Source organism: Halichoerus grypus, chromosome 6 (assembly GCF_964656455.1).
Source record: "Halichoerus grypus chromosome 6, mHalGry1.hap1.1, whole genome shotgun sequence".
Taxonomy (NCBI): domain Eukaryota; kingdom Metazoa; phylum Chordata; class Mammalia; order Carnivora; family Phocidae; genus Halichoerus; species Halichoerus grypus.
The window spans coordinates 98,576,166-98,589,398 of record NC_135717.1 but is presented as its reverse complement, the minus strand read 5'-3'; the positions used below and the strand labels follow the sequence as shown (position 1 = coordinate 98,589,398).

The 13,233-nt window shown below is 37.3% G+C and overlaps 1 protein-coding gene across 1 annotated transcript in view; it reads right to left on the bottom strand.

Annotated features, from left to right (window-relative positions):
- Positions 1-13,233, bottom strand: part of IRAG2 (inositol 1,4,5-triphosphate receptor associated 2) — a 119,810-nt gene that overhangs the window by 73,400 nt on the left and 33,177 nt on the right. Inside the window, 5 exon segments of the mRNA XM_078075774.1 lie at positions 1,063-1,119; positions 3,856-3,933; positions 6,792-6,842; positions 9,515-9,632; positions 12,736-12,894. Of these exon segments, the coding sequence (XP_077931900.1) occupies positions 1,063-1,119; positions 3,856-3,933; positions 6,792-6,842; positions 9,515-9,632; positions 12,736-12,894 (463 nt within the window).

Here is a 13,233-nt window from a genome sequence, read left to right as displayed (position 1 = left end):
TCAATGGAATCAAACTCTGAAAGGTAATCTTTAAGTTCAAGGCAAAATTATATTTATTATCATGGCATATTTAAGGAAAAAAATTAGTCTACCTGCAAATGACTGATGAATTATTAAGGCATCCATTTTTATCCAGTTCAAATGATATCTGTTAAAATCACAGTTTTGTACTGTAAGACCAGAGGGTATAGTCAATGTCTGACTTAGAATTTTATCTCATGACTAGCATGGTACCTGACAAATGGGAAGTGCTCAATCAATACCTTATGAATGTTGGGCATAAATGCAAAGTGGTGGGAAGACCAGAGTTATGGAGGAAGTGAGCTGCCACCACTACCATAATGTCACTATATGGAGACAACACCCATGATGAAGAAAGAAAGTCGATACAACATTCAGTAACCTCGTCAATCAATGTCCACAATTCATATGACTCCTTTGAAACTTTATGACATTCAGAGAAAGGAAAAGAGAAAACACTACTTTGTATTTACTTCCCTGTCTTGGAAAGGGGAAGTTTATTAACTTGGACTGTGTCCTTCCTATGTCTCTTAAAGCCACCATAACCAGCATCTCTGTAGCCAGAATCTTTTGTTATCACATAGGCAACGATCACAGGATATAAAGATAAAGAGAATGGTATCTACCTACCTATCTACCTATCAATCAAATCCAATCAAACTAGGTAGAAAATAATTGGGGAATACATTCTTCTTTTTCCCTAAAATAAATGACTGCACACTCATTTGTGTTATTATGACTTAAAACTATATCACCATACCTAGCCAGTAACTGGTATATTGGCACACTAATATTTATTACATAAATGGATGAATACTACCAAAATTTAGAGAGGATATGTTAAAACTTATTCCAGATAGAGAGTCAGTATTCTTCACTCAGAAGAACATTTTTGTGAAGCATTATAAAGGAAAGTCTTGTGACAGAATAGCAGGATCAAGTACTTTAATAGGGGTGAATTTATTCAAATGACCATATCCATTATGATTTAGGGGGAGTTAGCAAATCCCATGGGACTTCATGGGAAGGAATAGTACCAACCTTCTGCAAATTTGCATCTTTGTTAAGCAAAGTGTTCTCACATGTATGTAACTGCATCTGAAAAGAGACAAATTTAGGGAAGTCATGGCCATTGCTTTGGTAAAAGATAATGCCACCCAAATCATTCCAATAGGGAGACAGGTTTCTCAAGCCCCTTTAATGAGCATGTGTTTCTTACTTTATAAACAACTTTCACATCAGCCTCACAACAACCAGAGAGGCCAGGGTTGTTGCCCTCACTTTACTAGTGAGGAAATCAAAGCTCAGCACTATTAGGAGACTTTGCCCAATGTCCTACACAGTAAGGGTCAGAACTGAGGATAGAATATGAATCTTCAGCTCTCGCCAAGTGCCCTTTCCACTATTTTACCCTTCATAAAGTAAGAGGACCAATTGAGTCTTAATTTTTTTGGTGAAAATGAAAGTCTAGATAGAACATGAACACAGAGTCCATGTGAACATATAAAAGACTCTTCCTCTTGGATAACAAGTACTGTAGAAACCCACAGATTATCTAGCAATATAACCGAGACTTGCCAAAATCTGATTAGCTGGACTGCAAGAAAAAAAAAAAAGAAGACTCTTCCTCTTTTAAAAACAGTTTAAAATGTTCAAGATGTCTTTTAGCAAAATAAATATTAGAATATATCAGTTTATTCAAACCAAAAGCAAGCTTGTTGGCAAAAGTTTCTAAATATGATTAATAAATATATATATATATTAATTGAATTTAAAACCTAGAAAAATAATCAGCATAGTCAGAAGTAGAAATCATCATATAATCATATATATTTGATACCCCTTTATAGTTCTAAAAGTACTTTCACATAATCATCTCATTTGAGTTTCCACCAAGCTTTGGGATTAGGTAGGAAATATCACAGCCTTTTAGCAGATGAGATCACTGAGACTTAAAGAGGTTAACTACTTGTTTGAGGTCATAGAACTTTTAAGTAGAGAAGACAGGATTTGAACCCATGTCTTCTGACTCTTTCTACTACTAGTTTATGACAGTTGTGTTTTCCAAAAACAGTCATTCCTAGAATAAAATTAATTTGAGTGTCTAAACTATGAGATAGATATATGTCATAATATATGTATATGTATACACACACACATATACAGAACTTAGGTATCTGCTAGGAAACTTGAAAACTCCACATACAAACATGAAATTTAAGTACATCATTTCACACATACACTACAACAAAAAATATTGCTCAAAGAAACTATTAGAGATAATAATAAGTATGACACAAATTCCTAAATTTATTAATATTCTTCAGTTTCCTAATAAGAATGTATGGAATATATAGCAAGAATATACACTAAATATAGACTTTTTAGATGCAATATAGTTAAAAAATCATTTTTGTAGGGGCACCTGGGTGGCTCAGTCGTTAAGCGTCTGCCTTCGGCTCAGGTCATGATCCCAGGGTGCTGGGATCGAGCCCTACATCGGGCTCCCTGCTTGGCGGGAAGCCTGCTTCTCCCTCTCCCACTCCCCCTGCTTGTGTTCCCTCTCTCGCTGTCTCTCTCTCTGTCAAATAAATAAATAAAATCTTGAAAAAAAAAAATCATTTTTGTAGCCTATCATCCCTTAATTCAATCAAGGATAGATTTTTCCCAGCTCTCATTTTCTGGACTAAGAAAGTATAACAGTTGAAATCTCTGCTGATTAAGGGATTTACAAAACCAGATACTCTTAAATTAGAAATAGCCACTATAATAAAAAATATAAATAGTAACAAGTTTTGGCAAGGATGTGGAGGGATCTGAGCCTTCATGAATAGCTGGTGGAAATGTAAAATGGTACCAGGAAAGAGTCTGGAAGTTCCTAAAAAGGTCAGACATAGGGGCACCTGGTGGCTCAGTCAGTTAAGCATCCGACTCTTGATTTTGGCTCTGGTCATGGTCTCAGGGTTGTGGGATCGAGCCCTGTATCAGGCTCCGCATTGAGCGTGGAGCCTGCTTAGGATTCTCTCTCCATTTTCCTCTGCCCCCCACCCCACTCACACGTGCACACTCTCTCTCAAAAAAAAAAAAAAAAAAAGTCAAAAATAGAGTTATCATATGACTCAGTAGTTGCACTCTTAAATATATACTTAAGAGAATATATAGATTGACGCAAAACCATATATGCAAATGTTCATAGCAGCAGTACACATAATAGTCAAAAAGTAGAAACAGCCTAATGCTCATCAACAGATGAATGAACAAAATGTGGTATATCAATACAATGGAATATTATTCAATAATAAAAAGAAATAAGGTATTGATATATGCTATAACATGAATGAACCTTGAAAAACTTTATGCTCAGTGAAAGAAACCATTCACAAAAGACCACACAGTGTATATGATTCCATTTATATGAAATGTCCAGAACAAGTAAATCTCTATTATAGAGACAAAAAGTCTCTATAGTGGTTGTCTAGGGTTGGTGGGGAATGGGGAGTGACTGCTAAAGGGATTTCTTTTGGGATGATAAAAATGTTTTAAACTTGGATTTGATGATAGTTGCACAGTTCTGTGAATATACACTAAGACTACTGACTTACATACTTTATGTGGATGAATTTAATGGCATGTGTGTTATAGATCAGTCAAGCCATTACATTAAAAAGAGAGAGGAACTTTCATGTTTTATACACTGTAATTCAGACATTTTAGGAACACAAATTTCAAAATTTATAATCAAAGGTTACTTTGTCAATGAGTCATATACACCTTCACAGAGTAATATTGGTTTGACAAAAGAAAATATTTTACCAGTATTTGGGAAGTGCTTACTTGGTGCTCTGTCTCAGTTTTAGACAACTTGTCAATCTTCTTTTCCAATTTATATATATCCATAATGTTCTTAGTATTCTGATGTAAAAGAAGATAATATTCTTAAATTTAGACAAAAAAATAAAAGAACAAAGTTTTTTTTAGCAAGTGGTATTTTCATCATTAACATCACAATCCATTTTAAATTAAGGGACAAAACTTTAGACTTTATCCAAAAGTAACATGGTCCTTTTAACATGACCATCCAGGACTCTTGGGAGTCCCTTTATCTTCCATGGCCCCTTGGCCATGCACTCCCCAGTCATATCTTCATCTTCAGACTTGTCATTCCCAGCAAGTGTGACCCCTCCATTATTTTAATTGCAAACATCTCACTCTTCAACCACCACTTCCTCTTTTCAGATTACTTCTTTGAGAGCCAACAAACCTTCAGTCCCCACTGAAGCCTGCATTGATCCTACTCCCTTCCTGTGAACTCAATCCCCTCTTTAATCAGCTTAAATTCTCCCATGGTCAATCATTATAATACCTCTCTTCCACTTGCCCTCTATTCCCTTGCTTCTCCCCTACCTACTTCTTAGTATTTGCTTAATTTCAGCTTGCCACCCACTCCATGACAGCACCCTTCCAGATAAACATTGTTAAAGAGAAATACAAATGAAGCAACAGGTCACACATTCAATTCATAATTCTTAACTTCAGTGTTGACTGGTGATCATATCATACAATCCTAGTCCATTCATGTGGCCTCTGGCTTAAATTAGGGAACTGCAAATTACACCAACTTCCCCACCCCACCGCACCCTCACAGGTCAACTCCAGCTGACCACCTGGTCTGTAAATAAAGCTTTATCAGAACACAACGATGCCTATTTTTTTTCATATTGTCTATGGCCGCTTTCATATGACAATGGCAGAAGTGAGTGGTTACAACAAAGGCCTTTTAGCCAGGCAAGCCTAAAAATATTTACTATCAGATCCTTTACAAAAAAGTTTGCCAACTCCTGGCCCATTTCATCCCTTCTCTCTCCAGGAACTTCCAATACTTCCTCCAACTTCCTCACTATCAGCTGATCACTTTGCTTTTATCTCAGAGACATTAGAAACAATCAGAAGAGAACTTCTATATCACCAAAACATATAATAAATACGTTTGGATATGTTATAAAGCATTTGCTGATCTAACACTTCTCTCCAGCAGTCAGCCTCCATAAATTTATGCCTGTATGTTACAAGGGCTCATAATTGGTCTCCCACTTCTTCCCTTGCCCCACTACAGTTGATTTTAAACCAAGCAGCCAGAGTTATCTTGTTAAAATAGAAATTAGATCACATTTCTCCTCTGCTGACAACTGTCCAACAGCTCCCATCTCAGTCAGTGGAAACAGCCAGAGTCCACGCAATGCCTATATGAGATGCTGTGGGTCTGGCTCCCTGCAGCTCTCTGTACTTTTTGTGCTTGTTACCTCTGCTCCAGCCACAATGGCCTTGCTGTCCCTCAAAAAGAGCTGGCAGGCTAAGCCTGAGGACTTATAGCTACAGTTTCCTCTGCCTAGAATGCTCCTTCACTGATAAACCTCCTTTCGTTCTGATCAAATGATTAACTTCATAGGGCTACTTTTCCTTTAAATTGCACTGTCCCGCAATTCTGTTTTCTGCTTTTCTTTCCTCCATAGCACTAATCACCACCTAACATGCTAGTTCCTCATGGGCTTTTCTACGTAACCTTGTATGATCAACACCTAGAATAGTGCCTCCTAGCTCACAAAGGTCTCCCAATAAGTATGTGTTGAATGAATGAATGTAACTACCCAAGCTATTGTGCTGTTACTCTTCACAGTGCATCAGATTTTTACCACCCAAAGGAATCTCAGCTGGTAGTGACATTTATATGCTTTTACTAATGCAAATCAATAATTGCAATGCTCTCATGATGAAGGGTTCCACATCTTCCTCCTTCTACCTCAGTTCTAAATTCAGTTCTGTACAATTCTTTGATGCTAGTCAGTCATCTTAAATATGAGGAGAAAAATATCTTATACTGAGAGCTTAACTGTAAAGCACTGGTTTCATGAAAACCTGGCCTTGTTGCTATACCATGTCTAAATCTAATGTAGGGTTTCTTGACAATCTTTTAATTGTTCCTTTCCAACCCACTATATAATTTCTTTAATGTCCAGTTGGCCCGTATTTGAAATAACTCTTCATCACAGACTGTTTATCACAGCTTAATAAATAGCCCTGATAAACTTATAAAAAGCCCAAATTAAAAAACTATACATAAACTTAACATTCAAAAGGTACTTATAGAAAATTTTCCTCCAAAATATTAACTTACAAGTAGCTCTGTTACCTGTTGCTTCAATGCTTTAACTCTGTTGCTTAAAAAACTTAAGGCATAGGACTTTTTAGATATTTTACTAATATTTCCTAACACATATGAAGTACATTATGATTAACCAAATAGCTTCATATGCAATATCTTAATCTCCAAAGTAACTGTAGGGAATAGGTATTATTAACCCCCCAAAAATAAATGGTTTTTCCAAAGTCAGACTTTCAGACCCAGTGACTAGGTCTTTGATTCAAGATTTTTTCCAGCTAGTTCAGTGGAATAATAATGGAAAATTAATAATGTCTACCTTTTCCTTCTTGATTTGTATACTTTTTATATGGGTTAATTTCATTTTATCTTAAATCTGAATTTCTTAAACCCCATTTCTTCCATGGATAATTACAAAGGCAATAATGTACTTCTGTTCAGACATGAAGGTCCTATCCACTCTTCCTCACTTGTCATTTTACAAAGCAAACTGGTCTTTTCGTTCACAGGAGTCTGAATATTCACATGATTTCTGTTTAATCCAGGGTCAGAACTCATGCTTGTATGATTTCCATATGTTTTTCTCTACCTGTGTTTAATAATTTCAGCATACCTCTTCTTGGAGAATCCGAATCTTAAGAATCAGAGCCCGGTTTTCTGTCTCCTGATTCATTAAGAGAAAGGAATTAAAAAGTATTTAGAAGTTTTTGAAAATACCACTTATTTACCTCTAAGGCTACTGACATTCTTTCTGTTCATCAACTTTAAACATGGTGTTGACATATCACAAAGGAGCTTGGTCTGAAAATATTCTCAATATGAAGCTAAGCCTTTGGCTTCTAGTTTCTTGGGATTTATAAGATATCACTCTTCTCCTTGACTCAATCTGACAGGGAGGGAAAGAGGAAAAACAAAAAAGGAATAGCCTGGCTTCTTTCCCTGCTACATTCCCACTGTCCACTTATGACAGGTAGTATGAATTCATCTATTTAAATGGCACCTTGAAATCACAAAAAGTTCTAACTTTCTACTTGAAGCTGTGGATGTTCTCAGATTCAATATTACCAGAACATATGAATATCAAAAACTATTTTATATTTAAGAGCCCAAAATTCAGAACCACAAGAAGAAAAAATATTCTAGGACAAGATAAATGCCAAAATGTTAACAGCAAATCTTGTGGATAGGATAAGTTAAGGATTTTATGGGATTTTATTTTTTCTTTGTTAATAGGCATTTTTTTTTTTTTTTTTTTGAGAGAGGGAGAGAGCATGCGTGCGCATGCACAAGCTTATGGGGGGAGGAGGAGGGGGGCAGAGAAGCAGAGAGAGAGGGAGAGAGAGAATCCTAAGCAGGCTTCATGCTCAGTGCAGAACCCAAACCTGGGCTCAGTCCCACAACCCTGAGATCATGACCTGAGCTGAAATCAAGAGTCGGAGACTTAACTGGCTGAGTCACCCAGGGACCCCTGCATTTCCTCATTTTATAGCGTGAACAGGTATTACCTTTATAACATAGAAATAAAAGGGGAACCAGCTCAGGTTAAGATGTCATTGGTATGAGAATGAAAGAACACACACACCACGTAATTGGAATCTGAAGACCTGAATTCAGTCGTAGCTCTACGTTTATTAGATAATTGACTTTGAATAATCAAAACATTTCTGGACTTCACCTATAACTATTAATTTTTTTAATTGAAGAATATCAACTTCTGTTTTTACCTCACAGAATTTCTATGACCAGTGAGGTAAAGTAGTAAAAATTCTTTTGAAATTGTAAAACACTATAAAATGCAAAAGGTTAGGATTGTGTATCTAGGATTCTGACTTTGTAACAGTCACAACTAACAATATTGAGCCCTAGGAGGAAAAAGGACATTGATGATTTTACACGTATTAACTTATTTAACCCTCCAGCCCTAGGGTAGGTAGTACGGTTATCTTCATTTTATACGTAAGGATGCTAAAGGTGAAAGAGGTTACATGGTTTGCCTAAAGTTACACAGTCGCTAGAGTCAGGCCTTGGATGTCAGTAGTCTGACTCGCAAGAATGGCTACTTGCTCATTTCTCAGCATTTCCTCCACATGCAAGTTCCTTTGTGGTCCCAAACTGAGTCTTTCCTATACTGCATTCAGAGACTTGCAGAGTCACCTGACACTCAGTGAGTCTAGTCCCCACATTCGTGCTGAGGCAAGAGCTAAGCTAATCTGTGTTGGTTGTGGGAGTGACATAGGCCTGGAGCCCAAGTCTCCTGATGGCTTACAGATCTAAAAAGGAATTAGTCTGAATGACTTTAATCCGACCCCACCATTGTCAGCAATGCTAGAATACTGCTGGAATATATCAGGATTTGGAAGATGATTACTAACGCTCTAGATAATAATTTAACATTCTCAATTTAGAAACTTAGTTTTCAATTCAGTTTAACTTAGGTTTTAATTAAAACTTAGCTTGAATTTAAAGCTTAGTCTAAACAATGTTTTGCTCTAAAAATTTCAAGCCTGTGTTTATTTAGCGTAAGGACTGATTTATGGGGCTTCTTAGTAATCTGTAAGTACTCAGATAATGGATTTTTTTAAAACCTGAGAAAAAGGTGAAAATTTGATAGGGAATTTATTTTTTTAGAAAATTCAAGTGGTTTTTAGTATCAGGTATTTATGAATTCACCTATCAACTTCAGGAAGCATTCCAGAGATCTTCTAGATCTTCAGAAACCATTGTGAATATGACTGAGTTTTGTAAAGAATTTTAATCTTGGCTGAAAAGAAAAACAGTCTATCCTATTTGCCTTTACTTTTCTAAGTATTACCAATTCATTCATCAGCCTACTGACTTCTGATTTTTTTTTAAGATTTTATTTATTTATTTGTCAGAGAGAGAGAGATAGTGAGAGAGAGAGCACAAGCAGGGGGAGTGGGAGAAGCAGAGGGAGAAGCAGGCTCCCTGCTGAGCAAGGAGCCCGACGTGGAATTTGATCCCAGGATCCCGGGATCATGACCTGGGCTGAAGGCAGACGCTTAACTGACTGAGCCACCCGGGCGTCCCTGACTTCTGATTTTTTAAAAAGGTTTTTATTTATTTGTCAGAGAGATAGAGAGAACACAAGCGGGGGAGCGGCAGGCAGAGGGAGAAGCAGGCTCCCCGCCAAGCAGGGAGCCCAACACAGGACTCAATCCCAGGACCCTGGGATCATGACCTGAGCCAAAGGCAGATGCTTGACTGACTGAGCCACCCAGGCGTCCCCCTGACTTCTGATTTTTGCCTCCAAATAAACCCTCTTGGATTTCAGTTATGTAAACTATATGCCAATTTCAAATTACTTGGCTGACTTACTAATTGTTTGTTCTGGGCTAAAATCATGGTCTTCTGCTCTTCAGAAGCATTCATACTAATTTTCAGTTCCTCCAGTTCTTCTTTTAACAGATTTGTTCTCATAATAGCTTGGTGGGCACTGTGGGGGTGGGAGGGGGAGGCAGTGAGCAAAACCTCAAATATAACCGTCAAAGATACAAAGTAAAGCCAAGGACTATTTTTGGACCCAAGCTGAAAACCACTAAAGGCTTAAACCAGATGCCAACAATAGTAAAAATACACCCATGATCTTTCACAGTCCTTAGAAAAGGAAGAGATTCGGGGGGAGTGTGGGGGGGCAAGAGAGATAGAAGGAAACAAACATATTCTTGAGGATAAAGATTTGGAGTCTCCCTTTGAAATTCATCATTGGCTGAATCACATGGTTCTTTCCTTCCACTAAGATATAATATTTAGTTAATGCAATTCTACAAGTATTTATTGACTAATACCATGTTCCAGGAGCTGTATCCTGCAAAGAGGCCTATGATGGTGAACAAGAGACACAGTCCTTGCCCTTGTAGAGGTTACATACTAGTGAAGGAGAGGACAACTAAACAAATTATTACAAATAGTGTCTATGTACTTTACTTTAGAAGTTTATTATAGCATTGTTTACAATACCAAACAACCTAAATGTCCAACAGAAAAAAAACCCTATTAAATGAATTATGGTAATCCATATCATGGAATTGCTTATTTGTATTCCCACTGGATTATAAACTGTTTTCTGAGCAGATCTCAAAGAAGTTACTGTTCTTTTCCTTGCTAAGGAAATTACACTGATCATTCAACAAATGTTCATGGAGCTCCAACTCTGTACCAGGCATTATGTTAGGCCCTGAAGAAGACAAAAATGAGTCCAAGCATGAGAACTCTACCTTCCTGGAGTTTATAGACCAGAAGGGTAAACAGACCATCATAATTATAATACAGTGTGATAAGAACCAAGATTAGAGTGAACCCAAGTTCTGTAGACACTGTGTAAAAGGCAGACAGCTCAGATAATGGGAGGGTAGGGGTGGGGGGAGAGAGAGAGCAAACAGCAGCCCATTGAGGGGCTGCAAGCAGTTAGATATTTTTGGAACCTAGAGTGAAAAATGGGAGTAGAGCTCAGCAACAGAAACCCTGTCAGAAAGGACTCTGCAAATTGAATTTCATCCTGAAGGTGATAGGGATCAATGGAAGTGTTTAAAGCAGGGACATGATGTGGTCAGACTAGCATTTAGGAAGAGCATTCCTGCCCATGTGGCACTAGTTTTGGAAAGGCAGGGAGACGAATCAGGAGGCTGCTGTAGTGATCCAGTTGAAAGATGATGTTTTGTTGAACTAAGTAGTAGATTCCTCTAAGACATAGATTTTTTTTTTAAGATTTTATTTATTTATTTGAGAGAGAGAGAGCACAAGCAGGGGCAGTGGCAGGCAAAGGGAGAGGGAGAAGCAGATTCCCTCCTGAGCAGGGAGCCCAATGCGGGGCTCGATCCCAGGACCCTGAGATCATGACCTAAGCTAAAGGCAGATGCTAAACAGCCTGAGCCACCCAGGCGCCTCTCAAGGCATAGATTTTTTTTCTTTTTATTAAGGCAAAGATTTTTAAGAGAAACTGAATTATTATATTTCAAATAAATAATAAATAAAACTATTGTGGAATGGAGAAAACTCAAGGTAAGCAGTTCTTTTTATTTATTTTATAGATTGGTTTGGAGGCTGGACTGGCTGGTCGAAAATTATGAGGGAAAGAATCCATGGTCAGAATGCTTTACTGTCTTTTCAAGTTAACTTAGAACTTTTCTGTTCAAAATTTTAGGACCTATAACATCTGTAACTGCAGACTTTGTGAGAACTTTGCTGCTTTTTCCCCCTGAAGTTTAGGCATCTCCTCACAACCCATTTTACCAGTACTTGATACTATGTGATATGTCCCCTAGGTCCTTTATCCCTTTTTATCTTAAGCTAAAGTCACAACTTTTCTTATCATCCATCATCCTTATCATGTACCCTGAAAGCACATTTTAAACCTGGCTTATCAATGAATCTCTCATAATATAGTTGGCCCTTGAACAACATGGGCGTGAGGTGCACCAACCCTCCTAAAATATCTATGTGTAATTTCTGACTCCCCCCAAAACTTAAGTACTAATAGCCTACTGTTGACTGGAAACCTTATCAATAACAGCAATAGTTGATTAACACATATTTTCTATGTTATATGTATTATATACTGTATTCTTGCAATAAAGTAAGCTAGAGAAAATAAAATATTAAGAAAATCATAAGGAAGAAAAAATACATTTATAGTATTGTACTGTATTGAAGAAAATTCATGTGTAAGTGGACCCGTGCAGATCAAATCTGTTATTCAAGGGTCAACTGTACTTAGCATGGGAATTTGCATAGAGTAAGAGTCCAACTGAACCACAGAATGCTCTGGAGAGATCCACACTTGGTCAATAGGTATATTGGTCTTAAATAGACAACACTGCTTTGAATGACATAAAGAATATCATTGCTAGAAAAGAACTGCCAAACATTGCTAGCAAAAATCTAAAATAGTACAGCTGCTTTGGAAACAATTTGGCCGTTCTTCAAGATTCTAACTCTAAGTCACTACACGGCAATTTCACTTCTAGGTATATACGAAGGAGAACTAAAAGCCTAATGTTCACACAGAAATTTGTATACAAACGTTCATAGCAGGAGTATTTGTAATAGCCAAAAAGTGAAAATACCCCCAAATATCCATTCTCTGAAGAATGGATAAACAAAACTGTATGTCCATACAATGGAATATTATTCAGCCACAAAAAGGAACGAAGTAGTTCCATATATGCTACATGGAACCTTGACAACATGATGCTAAGTAAAAGAAACCAGACACAAAGGTCACATATTGTATGATTCCATTTATGTGAAATGGCCAGAACAGGTAAATCCATAGAGACAGAAAGCAGATTAGTGGTTGTCAGGGGCTGAGGGGAAGGGAAATGGGGAGTGACACTTAACAGCTATGGGTTTCCTTTCAGGAGTGATGAATTGGATCATGATAATTGGCTGCACAACCTTGCAAATACAGTAAAAAAACACTGAATTGTGCCCCTTAAAAGGGTAAATTTTTATGCCATGTGAATTATAACCCAATTTAAAAAACAGATTTTTTAAGAAGGGAAAGCTCCCAGCACACTGTACCCTTCTCTATGAGTCACCTTTTTATCTGATGGCGTAACTCAGTACAATCCTCTGATAATTGGCAGTTAGCTTCTTCCAAGGTTTCTAATGCCGATTTAAACTTATTATTTTCCTCCTCCAGTTTCTGCTTGTGAAAATGCAGGTCTGCTACATAGGTAATCAAATCAGAAACTTCTCTGTGGGTGAAAGAATGAATGAGAATCATCTTCAACATCTCCAAACCCTCCTGATCAAAATAAAGCATATATCACTGTGCAACTTTCTACTTTATCCCTTTCGATCCTAGTAAGTGTAGTCCATTTATATAATAAATATTTATTCAAGCATTGTTACGGTAGCAGAGATTTTTCCAAAATTGCCAAATATTCAGCATCGGCCAGCAGTGAATTCAGCTGCCACAGCTTTGTTAATTCTTTTCCACTTGGCTTCTAACACTTGCCTCCACCTATGAAAAGTTTCCATTTCTGCCCGGGTCATGAGCGCTTCTGAAATAAACTGACACATTGTTACTCTTT